This window comes from Numida meleagris, chromosome 2 (assembly GCF_002078875.1).
Source record: "Numida meleagris isolate 19003 breed g44 Domestic line chromosome 2, NumMel1.0, whole genome shotgun sequence".
NCBI lineage: Eukaryota > Metazoa > Chordata > Aves > Galliformes > Numididae > Numida > Numida meleagris.
This window is the reverse complement of record NC_034410.1, coordinates 8,532,116-8,559,637: the sequence shown is the minus strand read 5'-3', so window position 1 is coordinate 8,559,637 and position 27,522 is coordinate 8,532,116. Positions and strand designations below refer to the sequence as shown.

General features: G+C 37.8%; 1 protein-coding gene across 2 annotated transcripts in view; it reads left to right on the top strand.

The window, feature by feature from the left end:
* PTPRN2 (protein tyrosine phosphatase, receptor type N2) overlaps nt 1-27,522 on the top strand; it is a 636,306-nt gene that overhangs the window by 210,183 nt on the left and 398,601 nt on the right. For both annotated transcript variants that reach the window (XR_002435341.1, XM_021387625.1), the window contains exons 4-6: nt 5,180-5,297; nt 10,823-10,985; nt 24,085-24,559. Coding sequence is in view for 1 of the 2 variants with exons in the window: in XM_021387625.1 (XP_021243300.1) it covers nt 5,180-5,297; nt 10,823-10,985; nt 24,085-24,559 (756 nt within the window). In the remaining variant the exon portion in view is untranslated. The remainder of the gene's footprint in view (nt 1-5,179; nt 5,298-10,822; nt 10,986-24,084; nt 24,560-27,522) is intronic.

Genomic DNA, 27,522 nt, shown 5'->3' with positions numbered 1-27,522 from the left:
AGAATTTCCAAAAGAGGACAAAAACCTCACTGCTGTAAACCCTCTGCTCAGTACTACTGCCTAGGGACGTCCAGGAGACCATGACCACAGAACAGGAGTGGTGATGGCTGCTTATAGCTCCAAGTTGTTTCTTCAAATATGGGCTGTGCCAGGGTTTCTTTTAACCTAGGAGACAATAAAATGTTGGACCTGAGCAAGAAAAAGTAATTAGAGCAAGTTCTCGTGGAAAAGTAACACAAAACTGTGCTGCCAGATTTTCTTCTGCTTTCGCAGAAACCATCTTCAGTCACAGTTTTAGAATAAATAAATATTCCAAACCAAAGATACAGGGGAGTCAAATGCTGTGGCACACCAGTTTATAGTGAAAGCTAGCAGTGACCTTTACTGTGCAGAGGTGGATTTAGCTTCTCTATTATTTTTGCCATTAACCTGCCATTGCCAGTTGTTTTACAAATTTGCTCTTGGAAGAAGTACTAGTTTTCTGTAACTGGAATCATCAAGATTTTATATTTTGGCTACACTCTTAGGTAGAAAAAACACTAAATGAAATAATGGATTTTGGTATATACACGACATTAAAGCTGCAATTTTTTCTTAGTACTGAAATGTGAACGTTACTGGGCCTGTCCTTGAGATCTGAAAATAGAGGTGTGGGGTGCAAACAAGTGCAGCTCCTCTAGAGGATGTGGAAAGGCAACCTGCAGAAAGCCACGTCTATATGTTGACCTGTCTGTTGTGAAAGTTAGGGAAGAAAGCCAGTCATTCCCCCCAGTTCTGCAGACATTCTGACAGCTCAGGTAGGCATTAACAGTTTGCAACACATGGCATGGGGGATGAAACTCTCTGAGCTCCACAACTGAGAGTTTCCTGGCTGAAATGAAGAAGCAGTTGAAGGTAGCTCAGAGAAAAACCTATTTTATAATAGACTGTACAGGGACAAAATGGATAATAAAACCAAAAAGTGGAAAAAAATTAATGTCACAACTGAAAAATAGTAATATGTTATGGCTTCAAGTGTGAATACTTCTGAGGTTTTTTGGCCTTTTTTTACGGGGATTTTCCCGACAAAGAAGGATCAGGTTTGAGTATATAGGTTTCTGCCAATATATAATAATCTCCTGTCACTTTGAATGGACTTGATATGTAAAAATCATCCTGTTGCCAAAATATTGATGCAGAACTAATCATTTTGGATTTCAAGTGGCACGAGAGCAGGAAGAGCCTTGCATTGGGCTGTCAGGCACAGGTCTCATTGAAAGTGCCCACAGATCCCTGTGAAGCCTGAGCATCCTTCCCGGCCTGCTGGGGAAGGTTTGCACAGCCAAATCCTCAGGCACTGAGGACTGTTAGTGCTGCAAAGGACTTAATTTGGGCTCTACTGACATACACCAGAATGCCTTTGCAAAGTTAAGAGCTGTAGTTTTCCTGCCTAGGCATTCAGAGGAATAAAAATTGTTTGTATCAATAATTCTGAGTTAGAGCAAATTAAGAGAGAGAAGTAGCAGAAGATTTCAACAGCTGCTAATTAATTTGCATGCATTAAAGATGTGGTCAGACATATCTGGAAAGGCATGAAATTTCTATAAAATGAAAAACAGAGTCCAAACCAAAGTAAAGTTTTAAACTGAAAGAGGGGAGATTTAGATTAGATGTCAGGGGAAATTTTTCACTGGCTGTCCAGAGATGTTGTGGATGCCCCATCCCTAGAGGGGTTCAAGGCCAGATTGGATGGGGGCATGAGCAGCCTGGTGTGGTGCCTGATCTAGTGGTGGGCAATCCTGCGCACAGCAGGGGGTTGGAGCTCGATGCCTTTTAAGGTCCCTTCCAACCCCTCCAGCCATTCTATGATTCTGTGACTCTTTGTTTTTAAATTAAAAAAAAATTAAAACCTAAAACAATAATTAAAATTTTGACTGCTTCACTAAGGTGAAGCATTACTTCTTGTGAAGAAGGCTTGTACCTCTAGGTTTTTTTTTTTTCATGAGGACTCAAAACCCAGTGCTGTTCATCTGAGGGCAATTTTTTTGTCTGTATCACTTCGGTGTCAGCCTTCTGTTCGTGTCTTGGCGTTGCCTGTTGATGAGAACTGAGAGCTGGGAAGTGAGAGCTCTGGGCAGAACTGCAGCAGCACAGAGCTCACCAGGCTGGGTGTCCCCGTGCCGGTCCCCGCTAATGACATGGAAGTAATATGTGTACAAGAGCACCCTGTGATCCTGCTCAGCCAGCAGAGACAAATCGCTGTAATTGTGTGGAGAGTGGGACGCTGGTGCTAGGTGTGACATGGGAGACAAAGGGAACAGGAAATCACCATCCGGCGTCATATGCTCCTTCTCAACTTTAATTCTGATTGCAGCTGTCAGCGTGGTGTTAGAGTTCTTGAATGTGCTATTCTGTTGAGCTCAGTGTGTGGGAGAGATGTTTTTTTGAAACTGAAACAATGCTGGGAAATGATTGGTGTAAGGCTGGCTTTGAACACGTTGCAGTTCTGGTGGTAGTTGCATAAGCAACAGCAATGCTAACTAATTGCAGAGGGGAGATTTCCTGGAACTAGATGAAATTTGCATTTTCATCCATGCATTCTACCTCTTATCTGAGTTAGAAATGCTGGGAGATACATCCGAGAAAGCATATTCCCTTAATTCTACTTTCTTAAGCTCTGTAATAAATATGCTGTTTTTCTTTCACTTATTTACTCTCCTTTAATGCCACAGGTTTTTTTGGTTTTGTTTTTGTTTTTTACAGTATTAAGTATTGTATCTTAAAATTGTGCAGCAGGACAAAGAAAATACACCCAATGAACAAAATACACATGGCCAACAAGTTTGGGGATTGCAATGGTTTGTTATGCTTTTTTACCAAAAAAAAAATTGTGGAGGCATAAAGACATACCTAACTAATGACATCTCTGTCTGCTCCCAGATATATTGCTTGGGACTGAGAGAGATTAATTTCCTGTCTTTATGCAGATGCTGCAGAGATGAACTCTTTCATGCTTTAATTTGAACAAAACTCTTGAGAGCGATTCTGTGTGTTTTTCTTCAAAGTTTACAGTAATTACTGAATATTCATTAGCATTTAATAGGGCCAGTATTGGCTTAGAGTTGGAAAATGAAATTGCACTGATTTTGGACACACAGTTCATAAATTAGGAGTTTTACAGTTATGCTAGTTATGTGTATTTTACCCAAACTTCTCTGTTGCACTTCTAAACTTGAATGTTATCACAGTTCTTTCTTCCACATGGATTTATAGCACCAGTAAAATTGTGTAATGCTAGACAACAGAGAAGAAAACCTGAACATATATATATATAAACCTCCCTGCAAAAATAATTTCAATAACACTACGCCAAAATAATTGTGGGTGCTTTGTGACTCATTTTTGTGTATTCACATAAGAACTTGTTCGGAGCAGCCTTAGACTGATTTGAATCCATCTACTTCTACGGCACATCTGAAAAGGTGAGATTTGCATTTGAAAAGGATGAATCAGATCTAAAAATATCTCGGAGATTCTTCCTTCTCCCAAGGGTCTGGAATCACGTACTGTAGCCATTAACATCTACCGTGATTTCAGGTGGAGCTTTTTCTCAGTAAACTTGGGTAACATATTTATTTAAGAAGAGGCATCAAAGAGCTTTTTTTTTGTTTGTGGAAGCCCATGCATACTTGCATGGGTTCTAGATTGTTTATTATTATTTTCATTAGTGGAAAAAAGAAGTTAATGCTGCAGTACACCTATATTTTTCCAAAACTGGAAGTTTTTTCCTCTAAAACTTGCCTAAATCCCAGTCAACAGCACAGGCTGAATACTCCTTAGACCTGTCTAATCTTACACCCAGCTTCTTTGTTTATCTCCTACTGATGCTGAAAATTCAATAATTTGATAAATGTTGAAGTACTTTATATTTCTGCATGCTCAGAACTGTCTGCTTTGGCAGAATGAACGAACCTCCTGTTTAAACTTCTTTTTAAAATCTGGACTCACGTAAACAGACAATGAACTCCACCTTAATGCCCTGTAAAAATCTAAAGAATATAACTCTTTTTTTGGCTGGATAAAGCACTCATCCAAGAAATGAGATGGCTGAGTTCTGGGTTCTGCTGAGACTCATGATCCTGAGTGTGCCTATACCAACACATCTGTTGTTGACTGCAAATGGAGCAGAGGTTTCTAGTGTGTGCATGAAGTAGGAACTGAACCAGAACTGTCTCTTCTAAGGCTGGTTCTAACAAGCAGATATGTCCCTTCCCATCTGCAGCTAGGGCAGATTTTTGTTTAGGTGGTTTCTTTTAGGAAGATATTAGCAAGATCACCATATCTGGAACATTCAGATTAACATTTATTTGGGGGTTTTGTGGTGTTTTATTGTGCACGGTATAAAAGAAATTCACTGCAATTATGTGATATTTAGTTATTAGATAATTACAGATAATTACATGGGTAAGTTCTATGAACTAAAGTATTACTGTAACATCTAAAATCTACAAATCGGATAACAGTTGTTTATAATTATATCATTATTCTAAGTGTAATTACCATGAGATTGACAGTGCATGTAATTAATGAGTAATTACTGGAATTTGCCTTCACAGTTGCACTTCCCCCTTGTTGTAAAGTTCTTTGTCACAACATTTAATATAAAGATAAAATAAATTGACCTACACATGTTTTGTATTAAAACTCCAAACACTTTTTTCCACTGCAATACTAGCTCCTTAGTAGTCTAAAAGTGTAGTTTAATGGACAGAGCTGAGGGGCAATGTGATGTGAATGGGGGAGAAGTGAACAAATCACCTCTGGGAAGCAACTCTTTTGATGGATACTAGCGTTCAGAATTAAAATGCTTTGCCTTTTAATGGCCAACTAGTGAAATAACTGTTTTCCATAGCTGTCCCCAAAGAACTCTTTTTTATATATAAAAAATCGTAACTAGCTAGAGTAGTGTAAAGATAAAGCCTTTCAAAATCTCATGGTGTTGTCTTCTGTCTATCATGTTAGGAAAAGCTTGATTAACAAAATTTCTTACAAGAGAGAGGAGTCTGTAGTTCTCTCTTGGATTCACATTCAACAAAGCTGCTTTTTTTCTTCTTATATTGTTTATATAGGGCATACTCTTGACAAACTTTCAAGTTACTAAGCAGGGACGTTCCTTTTTTTTTTTTTTTTCTTTTTTCAGGTTTTACCTGGCAAGATGACTATACGCAGCATGTTATTGGTCAGGAACTCTCAAACATCCACAAAGTCCACAACAGACACCCTGACATCTTTGCACCTGAAGCATCTGACACGGGAAGGTAAGTCTTCAATGGTTTTTTTGCATGGTGGGTTTAGAGGAGTCTTGGCAAATGATGAGAAACTGAACCTAAGTTAAATGCATCACTAAAACCACTCTGTATGTGACAAATAGAAAACAATCATACAACAGCACTGGAAAGTGGTAGGATAGTGGATAGAATGGATTAAAACCCTCAGCCCTTTTATTCTAATTATCATCAGGTTAGGAAAATCTTAAGGTCTTCTGTTGTTACTTTAGGTGTCAGAAATCCAAACATCAGGTCTTCTACCTGTTTATGCAGTGTCTCGTCCCAGTTCAGCCAACTCTACTTAAGACTGGCTTTAAAATGCAGACTTGTACAGCAGCTCTTTTACAGGAAGCATTTTGTTCTGGAATAAGCCAACAAAAACAAGCAAAAGAAAGAACTGAGTGAAATTCTAGTTAATTAATAATAATGTCAAATGCATATTTTTCCAATACACAGTTGTAACTGATTTGAGGTCCATAGGTAGTTTGCTTTGCTTGCAAAATCTGTCCAGGAAGGAGAGATTCATACAAAATCCTATGGCAAAAAATGTTTGGATGTGTGTATATATTCTTTACATTATAGAATACGCTTTCCTTGTGATTATTGATGGCAAGAGACACAGTATCTGTAACTATGTAGAGTGATATGAATGTTTAGCATGTAATTATATAATCTTCATATACATATAAATTCATATATAAACATATACTTCTTCATAAACATAAAAATAAATACACTTTTACCTGTTCTATCTTTGCATTTTTTAAGTGCAAGTCAATTGCGCAATCCCCAAGAAGGAAATTTTAGAACACATAAAGTTTTAAGAGTATTAAAAAATGTGAGAATTTGGCTTTCTCCTATGTTGTGTTATGAAATGCAATCTCAAAAGCAGTGAAATTGATCGCAACTGCTTTTTGCTGGAAAACTTTTTTCATCATTTAACAACGCTTGAACTTCTAGCCTTGATGGGCAAGATGTTCTTTATTGGATCTTCGTATACTGCAAAGAATGAGAAACCATTTCTGTGCTAAATTATTCTTTTAGTCGAAATAATAGCACTGCAATTGGAAATGCCCAAAAGCTTCAGCTTTGTTTGCCTCTGTTTTGATTTAATTCATAATCTGACCCAATTTTTTGCACATATTCTGATCCATTTAATATAAAAGAAACAAAAACATATCTTAAAGTCAAAGTACCATACTGCACTTCAGGAGTGCAGTAAGATAGAAGCTTAACTTCTAAGGAAGACAGTAATCTATCGTTTGTCATAAAGCTGATAACATCACATGGTAGAATCCAAAATCTGTTCTCACTGCTTAGATGCTCTAAATGCCATAACTCTGTGGATTACACTGTACGTGGTATCAGAAATGATTTTGAAGATCTTGTAAATTTTTTTTATACAGTGAGTATATCTAGAACTTTTATTCATGAGAGTAAGATAAAATAGGCCAGATTTCCACAAGATCAAATCTGTATTCTGCAGTGTTCCTGATTCATAGTTGCACAAAAACAAAATGTATAAGAAGATACGAAAAATAACGTAGGTTTTAGATTGGGAACAGATTATCACTTTCAGGAGTTTTTTTGGAACTGAGTTTGAGCTGTTTTGTATTTTTAACTAGAAATATACTTGAAAAAAAACATTTTGTATACTGACAATTCAAGTACACCAGACTTTCAAATCTGTTCTACTTACAGCAGCTCCTGTTGTGGTTAGATTTTCTGAAGTTACCAAGCTGTGCCTCTGAAAGCGTTATCTTATGTGGCAACAGTTTAAAACATTAATTGATTTTTCTGGTTGTCCATTTGTAATGTATTCAGTAGGTCAGAGAACAGTAGGTACTTTTTCCCTGTCTTCTTGTAGTTTCTAATAAAATTTGCTTTAAGCCCATTGCGCACCTACACTTGCTAAAGGATTATCGGGTAATAATTAAATAATTTAAAAAGCAACTTAGTGTATGTATCTTGTTATCAAAGAAACATTATGGCAGGGAGACCTTTTATTAAGGGTAAAGTGTGTAATAAGACAATATGAAGTCATATTAATGAGTCATTAATCCCCACAGAGTTAGTGGGAGCAAGAAGATAGACCCAGACACTTGAAAGGTAAATTGACTTAGGCTAAATTACTGCGTATGAAATCTGATGGAACAGAAGACATGGATTTCATCTTAAAAAAAAGACCTGAGACAGGGAGCTTGATTTCAAGATGAAAGTTTGTTCTTTGGTGGCTAACTGGAGTGTACATGGCATTTCCTGGGCCCTTATTAAATTTCAGAAAAAAAAATGTTCTTAAAAGAGGATCCAAGATAAAGGAAAAAAAATCCATTCTGCACACAGGGAATAAATGTCAGTTGTGTTCATCGGTGCAATTAGGCAAAACCACAAACATTTCCAACAAGCTTCAATGCATAAAGTGAGGTATAGCATTATTTCTATAATAAAACTGTCATTAAGTCAGTAATAAGATTCTAACAGCATTTAAAAGGTAGAAACTCTTTATTCTAAAATGTGGTATCTATTATTAGAGAACATTCTAGAAAACCATAATACCTAAGGTGCAGAGATGCTTGTATTTCCAAGAAGAAGCTTCCAAAGTGCTGGGTTTTTTGTTGGAATTACGTAATTATTTCTGTGGATAAATACTTATTTATGTTATTGTCTTTATACATTACGGTTCTTTGAATGCAAAGTCTTTTTTCAGAACAAGTTAAAACTGAAAATACATTCCAAATAAGTGCACAAGAACTCAACTGGCAGTCATTTCTCATACTCACTAGGTGCTTTTAGATGTTGCTCTTTCATCCATTTTCCAATATCATTTTGTTAAATTTAAAGGAAATATTTTAATTCAGTTTCAATAATAGCTTATTTAATGTATTTGACTTTCTATGTTAACAAGATGAACAACAGTGATATACTGCTGAACTACAAAGATTTTAACAAATCTTTCAGATGTATTCGTAAGATTTTATTGAAGTTGTCTTCAACTGAAATGTAATCCTTTGTTAGCCTTTTATATTTTAATTGTTATTTTTCAGTTTATAGTATAAAATATTACATCTAATATGGAATTTAAACATAATTTGAGAGCATTTACTATCTCCATAAGAAAAATTAGGAAACATACATCTCAGAGTTTGCTTTTAGCACCAGTGAGAGCAGTTACATACTGTAAATAACAGTTTGAAAAGCTAACCTAAATACTGTCTTTTATCTGAGTGTTCAGTTCCCATTAGCTCTAGTGGAAATCCTCAGGGCAGAATTTGGTCTAGTATTACCATTTTCCCTTCCTTTTCAAAGTTAGCAAAAAAAGGAGATGTTAGAATTAATTGATGAATGAAAGTTGAGTGTTTAAACTTGGATACCTTCTATGATGAGAACCTCTTTGGATTAGTTCATCTCTAGTGAAGCAGAAAGCATATTGTCCAGATCTTTCTAAAAGTGCATAACAGTTTTAGCCTGGCTTAAAGTTGAAAAGTAGTTGGATAATTTTACCTGCACATCCACCCTCTGCCATACAGCAGAATTTAGAGCTCTGGAATAAAAGGAAAATATGAACAGAATGAGAAGGAAGCAAGATTTCCGAGCTCTCTGTAATGTTCCATGCAGCAGAACTTCATTTTCTTAGCAGCTGAGTGCTTGATGGGTAGCTGGTGGAATTGGAACTGCACATTCTTGGAGTTGTGCAAAATGTCTTTGGAGGCCCTCAGCATGGGAACATAGGGAGGGCAGTGCAGGCTGTCCTTTCTTGCAGTGAATTTAGGTATATTCTGGGGAGAGAAGAGGATAGCGATGATATAGTTGAGTATGGAGGCTCACAGGCATTGGGTAAGTCTCAGAGTTGTGTAAATTGTTCTAGGTGTGAAGAGGCCTCCAGACTGAGAAAAATGGAGAGGAGTAGAAAGGATTCCACAGCCCCCCTGCTCCTGCTGCTGAGGTCTTGCTGTGCTCCCAGCCTGAGGAGACCAAGCCAACAACAGCTAGGGGGGCAAGTCAGGGCCAGGCCTCCTGCTCTGTGTTGCATGTCTTTCTACATCTGAAGGACACAAGTCCCTTGCTGAAGCACACAAATGAGATTTTCCCCCCTTAGGATCTGCCCCTTGGTGGATGGAGTTGGAGGCTTTCTTTTCTGCTTCTTCAAAGTGAGCAACCCTGGGAGAACTATTGGTTGCAATGCCACCACAGCAAATTAGATCATTTATTTTATTTATCGGTATGAAATTAGTCAAGACATGCATTTGATACAGCTACAGACATTGAAGGAAATGTTACTTCTACTTTGCATAAAGTAATATAATTATACCCAAGATTTGGAAAATGAGATAATGGTAGTCTTTCGAGCTGTGTCCTTAAATATGCACCATCACATGAGCTTACAGTGGCATGGAAGTGTTGAGAGTGAAATGATGCCTTGTCTTCCTGAGCTGGAAAGCTTTTCCACCTGGAATTGTTCTTCACTGAAGAAGTGTGTGAGCACATAGGTAGGAAATGCTGACACCTCGCTCAAAACAAGCACAGGTTGCCCAGAGACATGGTGGATGCCCCATCACTGGAGACACTCAAGGTCAGGCTGGATGGGGCTCTGAGCACCTGATGGAGCTGTAGGTCTCCCTGTTCATGGCAGGCGAGTTGGACTAGATGACTTTTAAAGCTCCCTTCCAACTCAAATGATTCTATGAACAGTATACCACTCACAGGCAAGGAAGCAGACTGAGAACCCTCCCTCTGCTGTTTTGCATGTGGAGGGAAATAGTTGTTGGTGTTGACATTTAAATTATTGTAATCATTGACATGTTGTTGAGATAGATGAGGAGAGGTGGTAACAATTCCAATTCATTACACACAACACTCTGAATCCTGTATGAAAGCTTCTACACTGCTGTTGTTTAATCACCTTTGTAGCTCTTCTTCACAAACATCAGTGAGATCTGTCTAAAACAGTCAGGAGACACAGCTATTCAGTGATTCCCAAGTGCATGGGAAGATCACAAGAGATGGTTTTTTCCATCTCAGTATTTCCTTGTTAAGCTTTTTTCTAAAGCTGACTTGCTTAGTTCAGTATATGTATTCTGTAAATTACGTGCAGCCAAAATTGTGCTGATTCTTGTTGTCATGTAGCAAATTTTTGATATCTCAGAGCCATCTCATATCTTTTTTGAGATGCATTTTAATCATGCATAGTTTCTTTCTACTTTTTTTTTCCACAAATTTCTTCTGAATTTGCCTCCATATAGGCATTTATTTTATTTACTCTTGGATCATTAACTTTGATTCATGCAATAAATTGTTAGTAGTGCCAGTTTCTTGAGCTGTTTCCTTTGAAGCATTGAATTTTCTGTATATTTGTAACTGTTGGACTTCAGAGTGTCTTTTTTGTTTGTTTTTGTTTTTGTTAAGAACTCCTGAATAGAACTAATTACAGTGTTTTGTGCTATAAACAGTGACTTTTTTTGTCAGGCACGTTGTATGTTATGCAGGCTCATGTTATTTTATTTGCTTTTGCTGTGCAGGATTTTGGAACAGAGTGAAGATAATGAAAGAAAATCTCATCTGGAAAACGATGTGAACTTGGCCGAATCTCTTCAGCAATATCTTAAATATTTAGGTCTTGTCTCTCGATCAGCAGCTACAGATTTGTATCCAAGGAAGAGGAACAACAAAGCTTCTGTCAAGGTTGTATTTTTAATGTAGTTCCTACATTCTATGATTTCTTCTCCTGTAGATATTCTTTATTTTTCTACTGTCCCATCCTGACAACATACATTTGTTCTTAGCCTCTCTTCCAGTTGGTTATCATAACTGCAAGACCTCCTCAGATGAGTAGTCAGCTTCAGCACTGTAAACCATAGAGCTCTTCTAATCTGGAACATTTTAACTTACATAGTGTCTGATTGTACATTATAAAGAAGGGAGAATGGGACGAAGTTTGTACCGTCTTCACTGGCTGATCTGAAACCCTTGCTACAGCACCTGCACTCTTCCTCTGAAAAGAGCTGACCAAACTGCCTGGTTGATTCTTGGTGGTTTTTATGGTGCTTAGAGTAAAATTAATAAAAATATTTAGTAGGTTTTAACAATGAATCTGATCAGTTGTGCCTCAAAAATTCCTACTTCTTACTGATCATAAAGGAAGCCTATCATGATCAATTAAGATGCAGATGTATACATAATAAATACAGCTAGGAAGATAAATTACATCCATTAAATCTTGGGCATTGTCTATGTTAAAAACAAACAAATGAACTGGAATGCCTATTTGAGAGCTGAAACAATGTTTTTCTTTCCTGGAAAAAAATATATTGGGTTCTAAACCTGAGCTTGATAAACTCCTAAAAATAATTGGATTTAGTGGATGCATGTGGCAGGCCTTTATAGTCCTACATGTTTTGTTCAAAAAATGCGCATGTACAAACAATGTTGTTTTAAAGAAATAGGCTGCTGTTTTAGAGATCCTTTCAAAAAATTGTTATGGGTTATTTGCATGAATACAGTCTAAATGCGACAACTTTAGCTAAAAAATTTACTGAGCATTTAGAAAAAAATCAGATGAAGTAAATACATCTAAGCCAAACTGCTGGCTTTTTCCAAGAACTAACACAGAAATATAAATCTACTGCAGAGTATCTGCATTAGCAACACCCAACAGCAGTATAAGTCGTATCAGCTATTTAATTGTGGGATATCTGAAATGGTATTCTGTTCAGAAGCTGCAGATTTTCAGTTTCACTGCTTGGCATATACAGCCAGGTTACAATTTGTGGCATACGCCAGTGGGTGCTCATATGGAGTAACAGAAACTTGCAGGCAGTGGTGAGGCAGCTTTTGGGGACGGGTGAGTGACCACCTTTGGGATCCTTTGCCCTAGCTCATTACTCGTGGGTGCTGACTGTAGTGAGGATGCCCTGCTTTGAATCACTGGCTTGAGAGAAGCAAAAACTTGCCCAAGAAGTATTTCAGTGGGTCTGGTGTTGTCATGCAAGTTCATAAATAATCCATATGGCTGAGACCTTCTGTGGGGAAGCCTGCTGTGATAACACCACCCACCAACCTTATCAAGTGTTGCCATGGAGATGGGTACTCTGAAGCCTGGGGGAGTGGGATAAAGACGAGAAAATCTGGAAATGAGACACATATAGAAGCAAACTGTATGCTTTATTTACTAGGAAGAATCTGAAAACACAGACGTTGATCCAGACATGTTACCTATAATTTTAAATTAAAAAAAAAAGAGAGAGAGAGAGAAAGAAGAAAAACATCTTAAAAAATAGTAATAAATCATGAATTTTACATGATCCTGAAGATAGTGCCCTTTGCTCTGCAAATGAGATGTGACTGCTATTCTTTAAAAAGAAACGAGGGACACAGTGTTTGTACCTTGATTCATTGGGTCATTATTGGAATAACTTTAAACAAAATAGAAGACACAATATTTAGTCCTCCATGAAGCAGAAAAAAATGTAAAAATCAATGACTAGAGATGAGCAGGAAGCAAAGTAACTGCAGAAGCTGTATTTGATATGGTCATACCACTTAATGTTGTAAATTACAACATTAACCACTTTTATTGCACGTTCAACAGAATCTTGATGCTTTATTTTGTAGTTCATATATCAACATGTTATATAATTGTAGCAAGCTCTTATCTTTTTAGCTTTCTTGCATTATTCCGATTAAAATTAAGATTTAATACAGTGGCACTTTATCTTACTTAGAATTGCAGCTTTAGGGCCCCTGCCTTTCCTACAAAATCCTTTTCTTTCACGTATATATTTACCTCCCTTACTTCATCCTTGCTGTCAGAGCAGGAAATGTAATGCCACTCTGGTTGCTTTGATACTCCACCTTCTATGAAGTATAGCTGAATCTAGCAGAAATGCACTGCTTCTAGGCAGACTCCTGGAGTGGATTCTGATTTGTTCCAAATCTGTCATCAGAGAACTCTAGCCAAGAATAAAAGAGAATAAGAAAAAAAGAGAGGGTTTAAAATAGTCGTTATAATCCCAAAGTTTTATTTAGTATCTTAACTTAGATGCTTTTAATAACACTGCTTTATAAACTTTTGGTCATTATTTTTTCTACTGTCTTCCACATGTATGTTGTCAGAATAAAACTATAGGGTTTTGCAATTACCAAGCAGAGAGCATCCATACGGTTATGCACAAAGCTGTAAAATGAGATACAGCAAAACTTAAAACAAAGCTTGCTTCATATTTCTCATGTTCAAACAGCTGTCAGCCAGAAGCTTGACATGACAGTGACAGAAATAACACTATCAAGCTTAAATCATGCAACTTTACCTTTTATAGCAAGAGCTTCTCTAAGTGGATTTTGAAGCACTGAGATGATTTTTTCTCAGTATTGAGACATTATCTTCTGCAGGCTGTAATCTAGCCAGCTCATAATTACTCTGCCTGTGGATAAGTAACAGTAAATTGGGAGATTTTGTGAGTTTGTTTCCTGAGGATTATGGTTGTAAAGAACATTTCACTTTAGTTCAGCTGGAAAGAGTTGTTCAGAAAATGAGCACTTGGTGGCATTTGTTACTTAAGCATTAGCTAGTTGGGTTTATTTTTTCTTTCTTTTTTTTTCCCCCCTCAGGCTTAATGAAGATTTTACCATTCACAAAATGCTGCATTATCAGTCTCTGTGATTCCTTTCTGTTAAACCTGTAGTTGTTATGGAAAAGAACATACAGCCAAGCCCGCAAACAGTATGAGAGATCTTGATTTATCTCATCTACTGAAGCAAGCAATGCAAAGGCTTCAAGTGACCTGAATTCTTCTGCTCTTCCCCCCTCCCATTAATTAAAACAAACAAACCCAGACCTGAAAAAACACTGTTTCTGCTGACATTGAGAAGCATAGTTTTGCTGGGTTATAAGGGACAGCGCACAGCCGATATTGCTAAAGCCATGCAGCTGTAGGAGATCTCACTTGCACTGATGCTGCTGGTAGCCCTGCTTCTGGGCTCTGCATGAGAGTGCATAGTGGGGGACGTGCCAAGCTTTGAGGAAAACTTTAAGTAAAGGAGATAGAAAAAGGAATAAAGTAGCTGTATCTACAGAGACCACGACAGCAAAGCAAAAAGAGAGGCAGTGAAATTGATCAGGATGGAAGCAAGTGCTGCTTTTGTCTACTTCTCAGCAGCCAAGGCAGTACGTAGCGGTCTTACAAGTTTTTTAAAAAGTTTAAATGCACGCAGTTAAATAATTACGTGTGGTTTCAATCATGCTGCTTTCATCTGACTGCGAATAATTTTTCAGTCATCACAGAAAAAGATTTGAAATGTGATCCAAGTGTACTTAAGAGTCTCAAATCCAGAAAGTGAATAAAAATAACTCAGCTGGCTTGGCTTCCTTTTTCTTCAGACTACTATTTTAACATATTCTCATGCTTTCTGATAACTTGAATTTTGAATTTTTTAATGCCTCAGGCTGGCAAAAGTGCTCTGCTCTGGCACTGTAGGACTGCAGTGGGCTTGTTTTAGATGCGAGACTTTACACCTTGTTTCTTTCTCTTTTTCCTCCGGGTCTGGTACTCTATCAGCTGTTCCAGAAAACCTTCTGATCAGCTATAGGACTAAGAAAGTTGTCTGCTATACTTATATTAATGCTGCATTTCTTGTTCCAGGGGTCTCCGTTTTATGGGTTAGTGTTTTAGGGATAGAAGAAGAAAGTTACTGCTCTTGTTCCTTCAGTCTGACTTGATTTTTGAAGTCCTTGGTTGCGGGGACTACATGCAACTAAGGTCATCCTTAGGCTGGTGTGCCTCTTAGGCTCTGGTACATTGTGTAGAGAGAAAATTGATTAACTCAGCATCTTCAGGGAGTTTCATTTTGAAAAAAAAAAAATCTTTTTTTACATTAAAGAAGTAACAACTAATAAAGGTCTCTAAAGAATTGCAGAGAGCAAAAGGAACAGATAGAGGCTGGTTAGTGGCAGCAAGCAATGGCTGGTTGGTAGACCAGCAGTACGATGGTGCTGGAAGGAGAAAAGATGCAAATAAATACTCAAGTCAGAATCAGTTTGCTGCAATCTCAGAGCTTGCAAAGGTTAGGCAGGGCGTTTGGTAAAGCTTATATTTCAGCCCATGGTACAAGGAGGAGTATTCCGCTTTCCCCATTCACATTCAGGGAAGAGCACTCTTAGATTGCTGGGTTGAAAAACGGTTATTTGACACTTTGTAATTGATCTCCTGAAAGAACTAAGATGTGTGATAATTATTAAAAAGATTATTATTTGTTTTAGAAAATCAGAGCGCGCAAATGCTGAAAGATATACTCTGAATTTATCTGCAAACAGTGATTATGCTGATTAACTAGTAAGAAATTATGCAATCATTGCTCATTTTAACCTGGAGCTGTAATTCAAAAAAGCAGGACCCTCATTTGTCTAACATTGATTAAAATACAGTACTGAATGAAGATTGTCAAAAATTGATTTGATGGCTGAGTGCTGAAAAGCAAAAAACCTTTCTGCAGCGTATACATTTAAATTCTCCTTGTACAAATGTTAAAATCAATATTTTGTATATGTGGGATTCTGTACAAGGAAGAAAAATGTAATATACCCTGTGCATAAACAGTTTAGTAAAAAGATCAGGAACGATTGATAGAGGAGTACCTCCCTGAAGCTACAGAATTTCCTGCCTATTGGTGTATCTATACAACAGCCATTAGAGTTAACATCTGAATGTCTCAAAACATTGATGTACTTATTTACTTAATACACTTAGAAAGTAGGGTAGAACTAATATCCCTATTTCACAGAATGATTAGATGGCTTTTCTAAGGTCATGGAGGAATTTTTTGGTAGAATGCAGACTTAAAGTTAAGCCTCAAGTGAGCACTTCATCTGTTTGATCATTTTCCCCTTCATGGATCTTTTCAGTTAAATAGAAACATTAAAGTCCTCCTATAACAAAACAACACATGAAAGCTAACAATAATTGGAGAAAAATTCATTTAACGAAATACCAATGTTTGTGTTAGTTCAAGTCAGCCTAAACTCATTTGATGAACAGTGGAGGGGAAAGTGAATTTGCAAGTTATATATAACTTGAAATACATAAATATATATATGACTTGGAATACATAAATATATATATATACATTATGATTATGTTATAAATATACAAGACATGAATTTACGGCTATCTAAATATATAAAATTAGGCACTGTAAATTCAATGTCTGAATGCGTCTGGTGTGTATTTCAGATTTTTGTGGGGAAGTTTGGTATCCATACTTTTGAGGGAATCATGGCTACAAAGCCTAGTAAAATTGCATGCATGTTGTTTGCACCATAAATACAGACTTTAGTGATCTAACATGACCTGCAACTTAATTTTTTAGCTTAATAATTAGCAAGTGAAGATCCTAGTGCCAGTACCATGCTTTTCAAGCCTTAGAGCTAACACCTGGCTATACCTACAGTCTCTGGATTTGTGTACAATGAGGTGACAGCATTTCTATGACTAACGTAGAGATCCTAATCCCTTATCAAACATCTATCTTGTAAAGATTAATTGTTTGTACAATGATTGGAAGGTGCAAGAACTATAGAAATGGTATTAATAAATGATGTGTGTCAGGTCTGGGGCTTTTTATAAGGCTGATTCATTACTTTCTAGTAATTACCTGGTAATTACTAAATCATTGATTGATAGTTTTAAAATCTCAAATGCTGAATGATTTCCTTCTTTCTGAGTCTCACCACCTTTTCAAAATCAATTCTTTATTTTGCCAAATGCTGTGTGTTTGAGGCTCTTGTTTGTGTAATTAAGAAGGTAGTGGGGGTCATACAAATTTTGAAGTGTATTCCATATTTAATTTTAGACCATCATAATTAAATAAGAAGGTAGAGTTCACAAAACTTTAAATCTTGTTTTATTTAACGTCTGTGTGTGTTTGTATATAGATTTCAAGACAATGCAACATTATTATTTTTTTAAAATTGGATGATAAATATTCTCAAGCAGTTGTACAGCAAATGGTCAGTTGCTTTTGAAGGGATTGTTACAGACATGGATCCTGCAGATCTCTGTTCATTTATATTTCTTTGGATAAAGGTAGTCTCTAGACTCATATGTTGAAGTTATAAATATGTTGGATGAGTGCTAATGTGCTCAACTTTTGGCAGATGAAGATTTTCATGTTTCTATGTAAATCATTTTTAGATAATGAGTTAGCTCAATATACCAGCATATGCCTAGAGAAAATGTGTTTAAACATCTTTCACTGAAACCTTAAGTAACAGGCTTATTGACATATGGGCAAACTGTTCTCAGACGAGGGAGGCTGACAAACCCAAGTATATCTATCAGCACTCATCACCATTCTGCACAATTTCTATCATCCACTGGGGGCTGACTGTCACTTCATTGGTTCCTGTTATTTATGTTAGGAAGCAGATTAATTGGATAGCCTGACAGTGGTGAAGCTGCCGCAACTTTCTGTCCCCACATAAAGCCAGTGGCCCGGCTGAGCATATGCCATATGCATCACAGGACTCGTGGTCCAGCTCTGGCTCTTGGCATTCAGATCACCATAGGCACACACACACACACAGAATAGACAGTTTCTCACCCAGGAGAATAGTTAGAAGTGGAGTTTACTGGAGAGGCAGGACAGACTGCAGTAGCATGGACATGTGGAGCATTGACAAACAAGTGTACTGGCCAGCCTGCTTACACGCACTCTTTCTACACCAAAGGTGGTATCTTAGAAACTTTGTTCTATCCAGTAGAATCCTAGAATCAAATAATGGCTTGGGTTGGAAGGAACCTTAAAGATGATCTAGTTACCACTCCCCTGCTGTGAGCAGTGTTGCCACCCCCCACATTAGGCTGCCCAATGCCCCATCCAGCCTGGCTTTGAACACCTCCAGAGATGGGGCATCCACAGCTCTCTGGGCAGCCTGTGCCACCACCTCACCACCCTCTGAGTAAACAAATTCCTCCAGATCTCTAATCTAAATCTCCCATGTTTTAAGTTAAAGCCATTCCCCCTTGTCCTATTGCTATCAGACCATTTAAAAAGTTGGACCTCCTCCTTCTTATAAGCTCCCCTCAAATACTGAAAGGCTGCAGTGATGTTTCCCCAGTGCCTTCTCTTCTCCAGACCAACTCCAACAAGACCAACTCCCTCAGCCTTTCTTCACAGGAGAGGTGCTCCAGCCCTCTGATCATCTTTGTGGCCCTTCTCTGGACCCATTCCAACAGCTCCCTGTCTTTCTTGTTCTGGGGGCTCCAAACCTGGACACAGTACTCCAGATGGGGCCTCACGAGGGCAAAACAGAAGGGAACAGTCGCCTATCTCCCTTGCCCTGCTGGCCACCTCTCTTTTGATGCTTTCCAGAACACAGTCGGCCTTCTGGGCTGAAAGAGCACACTGCTGGCTCACGTCCAGCTTTTTGTTCACCAGGACCCCCAAGTCCTTCTCCATAGGGCTGCTCTCGATGAGTTCTCCCAGTCTGTACACATATCTAGGATCGACTCGACCCAAGTCCAACATTTTGCGCTTGGCCTTGTTGAATCTCATTCAGTTCACGATGGATGGAATTCTGTCAGAAACAGAGAGAACAAACAGCTAGCATGTTCCTTAGCAGAACAAGGAATGGCTACTAATGATAAGAATTATTTATGCAGGAAAGTCTGTGTAGCTAAGAACATCTCAAAGGAGACCAAGAATGTCTGGGAACATTTGAGACTTAAAAGTGAATTTTTTAAATAGTTACTTATACATGAAAGAAACCAACATAGTTATCCTCTCTTTCTTCTTTATTTTAAAGGTGATTTTGTTTAAAAACGGTAGAATGTGCTGCTCACAATCAAATCTATGCCACCAGAAATTACAGCAGTGTAGATTAGTGAATGATATACAGGCAGACCTCCAGACAATCCTGTTATGCTGCAGTTCCACAACCAGAATTAGGAAGCAAAGTCATCACTAGTTTTGATCAAAGGAGGCTCTGAGGAGCCCTTTTGCTTGATCAAGCTTTTGACACTGCAAACTACAGGATGTTAATTAACAATCTTTGCCATCTTTACTTCTCTGATGTAGTTCTTAAATGGTTTCAAAGCTGTTGTAATTCTCAGGAAGAAAATATGAGATAGTTACAGAAAATTATTAGTAAAATAATAGGCTTCATGAGATGACTGTAATCGTCCCTGTTGCCTTAGGCCTGTGAATCTATCAAAAGACCATGTTCCTGAGAGCATCCCATTGCTGCAGGAGGCACTGGTTTGGCCTCTTTACTACTTACTGGGTTACGAATTAATCTTCCAAGTTCTTGTTTTTCTATGCAGTGGTTTCTTGTATGATATAATATCACTGTGTACTGTAAGTGAAAAGGCTATTATCAGTTGGTGGAAAAGGCCTTTGCTCCACTACTGCTCAGAAGATTGAATTTTTTTCTTTGGCTTTACTTATTATTTTCAGACAAGCCTAAGAATGAATTTATGCATGTAACATCACATCTACAGCACGCAGAGACTTGTGGAGCAGAGATTTCCCCTTCAGCTAGCTTGAAGCCTGCTAAGACATCCTCCTCACAGTGCAGCACTGCCTGGGATCACCAGCTCACAGGCTGGAAGAATTAAAGCTTTGTTAGCGTAGGACTGTGCAGGACTGGCTGTGAGGACACAGCTGTACTGCTTACCCAGCTCCAGTCTGGGAACTTTTGCACTGTAGTCCATTCCACATCACAGGTACAGCCCTCAAGTTTCATTGTCAGCTGGATTTTTCCCAAGGCAAAGGCAAATGGAGGTGTACAGACTCACAGCCCACAGTGTCCCCGTGCTCTTTGTGAGATAGGGACTCACGTGAATGTGTGCAATTTCATGAGTAGCAGGTTGATACAAGGCAAGCTAAAAAAAGCTAAACATCTTTCCCTCCACGCAGTGAGTTAGAGTATGAAATCATTTTATTTTTGATAGCCCTAGGACACTGTTAATGAGGGACAGCCTGGTCCTAGTGTTTGTTCTGTTTATTTTAATTTTGGAGAGCGTATTGCCACTATCTCACGTAAGGACAGTAAATAATGTAGGTGGAATCATGGTCCAACTAAATTTGGGTGGTAGCAAACACGAATTAATATCTGAGAAAGAATCAAAGAGAAAAGGCCAAATGAAATTGAGAGAGGAAGATATATTTTTCTTTTTGTATTCCTAAAGAATTTCTCTTAGCATATTTCGCTTTAAGATTAAGAAAATGTATTCTCAAGAAATGAAGTATTTTTTCATAAACTTAATTCCATTCCTTTTGCCCTTTGGCCAGGCATTCAAATCAATCTGCCCCTTGGTGGATAAGTTGCACAGTATTTATCTGTGCCTTATGATGTATGTATTTCATCCTGTCCCTTTTTCAAATTACTTTTTTGTTAAGCAAAACATATAGTCCATAGACTTAGAGTGCATTTGCAGGGTGTCATTTAATGTGCCCTTCTGTGAACTTTCATACAGAAAATATCAGTTACTTACATAGCTAAACCATACAAGACATCACCCTAGCAATTCCATCTTCAGAAAGGTTAGTGTGTATAAGGGGTTTGATAATGTGTGAATTATTGAGATAACTTATTTGAAAGGTGGTGAATGGGAGGAAAATCTTGTGAGATGGAGAAATAAGATTTTTTTTTTAATTGAGTGTTTTAGCAATTCAGAGTACTTTTTAATGATGTTGTATTAGTAACCTGAGATTATTGAGCACTATTTTATCGATTAAAATTTTTGTTCCTGATAATAAACTAAAAGAGGGTAGATTTAGGCTGGGTATAAGGAAAAAGTCTTTTTCAGTGTGGGGGGTGCTGGCACAGGTTGCTCAGAGAGGTGGTGGATGCCCTGTCCTTGGAGACACCCAAGGTCAGGCTGGATGGGGCTCTGAGCACCTGATGGAGCTGTAGGTGTCCCTGTTCATTGCAGGGAGTTGGACCAGATGGCCTTTAAATCTCCCTTCCAACTCTGAGGATTCTATGATTCCGTAATAGGGAAGTGCCTGCTAACAAGTATATACGTACTAGAGTATTATTTCCTACTTCTGCACATCTTATTTAATGTTTTTTTATTTGGTTAGTTGATTGATTGTGGGGCTTTTTTTTTTGTGATTACTGGCAGTTTAAACAATGTAGAAATGAATTCTCTTTTTTGAACTTTTCCTAGTCCTCGTTTTCCAGTTCTTCATGATGTTAGCAGGGTCTCCAAAGGCACCGACTGGGGAATTGTACAGATTCTTTTCATTCACCATAGATAATCCCATCTAACTTTCAAAGAAGTCGGACTAGCAACATTCATGTTCAGGAGGCTAGAGTGCTGAAAACATTCCTTATTAATACCATAAGTTGTAAATTGTCACTGAACTACGTGTAACAGATGTTTTCCTCCTGTCTCTTTCTGTAAAAAATAGATATTTTTTTCCCCATGCCACCTACAAAAATCTCAGTGTCTAGCATAATTATCCATTGCTGCACTTTTATTTGTATTTTATCTTGAATATTTCTTTTTGCACATACATTTTTGGTGCTGTGTTTTGTTTGAGATGTCAAACAGCAAGGAACAGGTTTTTTTCTTACCCACATTGAGGATTGCCATACAGCTGTGCGAGCCTTTTAATTAAGTCAGACTGAGTTACATCACACGTGTTGGTAACTGAGTGCACTGTGAAGGCAGCTGAGCTGTCGATGCTGAGCTTTAATTAGAACTTTTAATATTTCATCCCTTACTGCCCGAAGTGTGACCTGTCAAGCTGCCGAGCAGCTGCCCCTTCTTGACAGAGGTTCAGCTCTGAGCCCAGGCCAGCTCTCAAGTACATGCAATTTGTGTACAATCGCTTGGTGTTTCTGTTGCATTTTCTTTCAGGATGGTCTTGGCTGAAAGAGCAGGAAATCATAGATTTGTTAATGTTAAAGACTGTTTGGTCTTGTTAAATAGCTCATCAAAAGCCAGCCCACATCACCTGACCCTTATCTTTAACAAGTAGTTTGAGAGTATCTGGCAGCTATGGTTTCCCTAAGATTTGGTTTATTAGTAAATCTTGAGAAGCAAAAGAGGTGACTGGATGTAGGAGAAAGAACTCAAAGTATAGTTACATGAGATGGATTTAGTTGATTCCATGTTCTTCACTGACTGAATTCCCTCTTCCCCTTTCATGTTCTCCTTGCCTTTGTCCCCAAAAAGTCCTCTAGACGACATCAAAGAAAGGAGCATGAGGTGGTAGGGAATGGAGACGAGGTGTGTGTGAATCATTTGCTTTGTGCTATCCTCTGCAGTTCCTTCTGGGCAGTATCCAGTATCTTTAGAGTTAATTACACAGTGCAAAGGCCTGTTGGGCACTAGGAGATAAATACATATGACTAGTAGATTTTCACATCCAGGATTTGCCATTAAGTATGTAGATAGTATTCATTAAAAACAGTGATCTTTTTTCGGGCTAAGTTCGACTTGTTGCTCTCTTCTGGTATGTGTTCTCCTGCAGTGAGCAGGGACACCTATAGCTCGATCAGGTGCTCAGAGCTCCATCCAGCCTGACCTTGAATGCCCCCGTGGTTGGGTGAATAGTGTCCACCACTTCCCTAGACATCCTGTTCAGTGCCTCGCCAGCCTCACTGTCAAAACTTTTTCCTTATATCCAATCTGAATCTTCCCTCTTTTGGTTTGAAACCATTTCCCCTTGTCCTATCACAACAGATCCTGCTAGCAATACAACTACAGCAAACTGTATTGAAGGAATAATGAAGAATAGTTGGAATAACTCTGAACATAAATTTCTTAGTTCAAATTGGCATGTAGGAGGGAGTGAAATAATTTAGGAGGGTGGGACTAGTTTGTCAAAAAGACAAAATCCTGCCTTCAGGTTGTGATCATAACAAAATGTTTTGTTTAGGATTAAATTACAATCTATATAATAGTAAATATATTTTTTAAAGTACTGAAAAAAGATTAAAGTGCTTAAGGAGAATTTAGAGTTTGTCTTCAAAACTAAATTTCTTCATCTACAAAAAATTGGTCAATGAGAGTGGTAGACTTCTTCCAATTTGGAATTTCCTGTTGTGCATCCTTGAAAATCTGAAACTGAGAACAGAAAACTTTAGTGGCAGCCCACTCTTACCAGTTTTTTTCAGCATCTTTTTCTAATTGAAATGTGGCTCTAGGGTAATTGAAACATCTTATATATTTTTTTGTTTAATTTGCTGAGTTGTTTTATTTAAAATAATCAAGGAATTAAAAGCTTTTACATTTCTTTGTACTTTCAAAGGATATTCTGATTACAGATTTAATTTAGTCAAAAATTCAAAGATTTAATTTTAAACAGAACAAAGTATCTTTTTATATACAAAATATTTTTTACATTTTCTCAGCGTTCTTTAAAAAATGACATTTCTGTTTTTGCTTGCAAGGTTTTCGTAAGTAACAAAAATAGAGTTATTCTCAAGTCTATTAAAATACAAAGGGAAACTGGTTTTACTGATTTTTCTTTGTCCAGCTGAATACAAACGGTGCATACATAGTTAACATCAAGTTTGAATTTTATCACTCTTTCTCTAATCTCTTTCTCTTGCTTTAATAATCTAATGAATTGTTTTGCAAAATTTTTGCCAAGCTGATAGTGCCCCTTTGAGAAAAACTTAACAATGTGAGGTTTGCAACCTCCCTACACCTTACCAGTTCTGTTTCTTTCTTGTCTTCCTGATGATTTGTACCTGTGATTCCTGTATAACAAAAATTGTTGCGAAGAAATACTGACCCAGTCTTTTCTTTCTACCTTCTATTCTCTCTAGAGCTATGTCTATAATGATCCTGTTAGGTACTACTTGATGCAAAAACCCAAAGAAAGAGGAACTCCTTTGGCCCACACGTCAACATCGCATCAACAGTATGCTGAAAATCTCCATGGGATGACCTTCAACCAGCCTCTGCCAGACAAGTTCTCAGCGGAGTCAGAAGCAGGGCTTGACCAAAAAGCTCTGATGGCTGCACTGCATACATACATCACTCAGAACTTGTCAGCACAAAGCAATGATAAAAGCTCTCACAGTAGGACTAAAGGGTCACACATCTATGCTGATAGAGTCTACTCTTCTCAAGTCAGTCCTTTTGATGGAAGTTTTTCCAGAGGAAAAGCAGAAGATTTCGAAATGAATAAACCGTTCCAGCCACAGCCTGCCACTGGAGTGCTGGGTCCAGCCCCAGAGATGCTGAATCATAAATCTGCTCCCCAGAATGATCCAAAGGACCCGCTGAGGGTAGTGGATGGTAAAGTTGGTACTTATTTTATCTTTTCTGAAGTTTCCCTCATGCTCACTGAGCTTTTATTTCTTTTAATATAAATAGACATTGTCACATATCTCCTACTATTGACATATTTCTAGCTCTTTACCATAATACTCAGAGTAATAATGTTCACCATTCTAATGACTCTTTCACTTCAAACATCTACCCACATTCTTCAACCCACCTTCCATATGCATGAGATATACATGGCACTCAATAAACCATAGCATTTATATAACTTGTTATATTTTCAAAGCATTTTACAAACAATACATAATTATATCTTTGCTGTCACATCTCTTCTTATGTATGCATCCCACGCTATATATAGGTAATATAGAAATGCCTTGTTTTGTTTCATTTTCATTTATTTATCTAGAAATTCCAAGACCATGGATAAAACTCAAAGTTAGACCCAGAAATTAACACTGACATAAATTTTGGCACAGAACACATGGAGGGGAGAAGTCTCTTAATTACATGGACACACAGTAATACATGAGTTAAACTCGATGATCCTTATAGGTCCTTTCCAACTCAGAATATTCTAAGATTTTATGATTCTACAAGAAGATGGAATTAGAGCTACATTTGGCTGGGCCATCTATTACAATTTATTTGATGTACTTTCTTTCTTTCTTTCTTTCTTTTTTTGCTGATGCAACTTAACCATGACTGGATCCTGATTTCTTTTGTATGTGATAGTTTGACAGATACTTAAAAGAACATGGAGTGCGACATCTCATAGGACGCTGTGATGCATTTTAAGTGCTGCTTTGTACTGTAAGGCGGATTTTCATATAGTGGCTGGGGATCAGGTAGAGTTTAGAAAATAACTCTCGGTAACTCAGTGTTTCTCCAAACTAACCTAACTATTGGTGTTATTCCAGTAGTTCACAATGTATGAAAAATGAAAGAATTGATCCTCGGCCTTTGCCAAGCAGTTACATCTCTTACACTGCATTTACCACTATCCCAATAGATTTTTGTTGCATATAAGCAGGTTTCTTTGAGTTCCTTCTGTAGTTATTATCATCTACAATGTTTAATGTTCTTAGATTTCTGTTTTTTTTTTATTTTTCTTCTTTATTTTTATTTTTTTAAAATAACAACAACAAGAAACAACAGAACGCATGAAAACATCAAAGTTGTGGCAGGGAAAGATAATGCTTGCAATCTAAAGGATGCTCAGAAGTGAAAGCATTCTTGGTATGGTGCCCAGAGATAATAGGTTTCAAAGAACGAACTATAATGTAAAATCAAATCCAGGTGGCACTGTAAGTCTCTCGCACAGGTTAGACAATTTTGTTGCTAGACTCAAAACAAACTAGGCACATGCTGGTTTCATTATCCTCCAGCTGTTCCACTTCACCTTTCCTAGTAGGTGCCAACTGGGAAAAAAATGCTTAACACTTAGAGGGAATAACACGTTTCACAATTCATTGGGTTGTGCTGCTTTGACTTCACAAACGTAACATGCCTTGTAGGAGCTTCATCCATTGCATTAGCTTTTAAATGTTTCATAGACATAAAATTATGATCATTTGAGTAGGAAATAATATGGATTCCTTTGTATTTTTCAGCCCCTTAACAGTCTTGTAAGGAAGTGGTGAGGATAGATATATTTATAGCTTGAAGTGCTGTCTGTTAGAATGACGATGGTTTGGATTCAGATTTGCCAGGCTGGCTAATATCTTTTTCCGCTTCTAACTTTTCTCTGATGCTTCAGGATTTCTGTATGTGGGTTGCTTCTCTCTTGTATTCTCTAAACCATAGAACTGTTCAAAAACTGCACAGGACAGTCACATGAGCTCAGTTCTCTGCTGCATCTGGTGCAGGATTAGACACAGCAATTTGTCTGGCAGAACAATCCAGAAGGTACTGAGCAGATTAGCGCTGAGAATTGTGATGAAACAGTGGCAGGTGAATTAGCTAACAAGGCACCCTGAGGGAGAAATAGAAGGGAAAGAAACGTGGAGTTATTTTTTAGCAGATTTGAAAACTGTTACTTCTAGGAGTAGTATGATGTGCGTGGGTGCTGCCTTTGTAGTCACTGTGCAACCGGGGCATCATTAATCTGCATTCTGTGCCAGCAGTATTTAGAATTTTTCTGTTTAAAATTATGTGTTCTAGTATACTAGTTTTTGCTATATTAAGTATTGTAGAATGTGTCTCTCCACTGCTTTGATAAAGTCACAAAATAAGTCATTCATATATTTTTGTTTTCCCCAAAACAAAAACATTTCTATGTTTATAGAACACAACTGTTTGTGAGTGTTCTCTGTCTTGCAAAGCTGTGGCCACTGATCTGGGTGATGCTCAGCTGCTGAGGACAGCTGATATGTATTGAAGAAGATGGTGGGTTACAAAATAACAATCCACCCTGTGGGACTGCTGATGGCAAGGAGGAAGTGACATGTTACCATTTCAACCAGGTTACTGCTGCTGCACCACTTGAGCAAACTGGCTGTAGCAGTTGCTTCAGTGGTGGATGGAGCATGATTTATGTACTGTGCAATATAAGCCATTTTTTTCCTTGGTAAGCTGCTATTGTTACTAAATAAGGGGAGTTCAAATGGTGAAGCTGATATTAAAAATTATTTCATCTGTGACATATGTGCTTTTAAGGTCATCACAGTTCTATGGTAACTATGAAAGGCAACTTGCCTTCTTCATTTCAGAAAATGAAGCTAAGGCAGAAGTCTGGTTTGCAATATAGACAATGTGAAGTATGGCTGAACATTGCTGACTCCATTTCAAAAAGGCTGGTGGGAGAATATAAAGGCTGTACAGAGACGTGTGTGCTTAAGCGAGTGCTCCTGAACTGCTGTGCCATTGCAGGAGCCCACTGCTTTTTGATCCTTCTACAACAATATTTTCTGATTTTAGAAAATTCATAATAATTTCTTTATATTGTCCAAAGATGCTTCTAAGCAGATGCATTT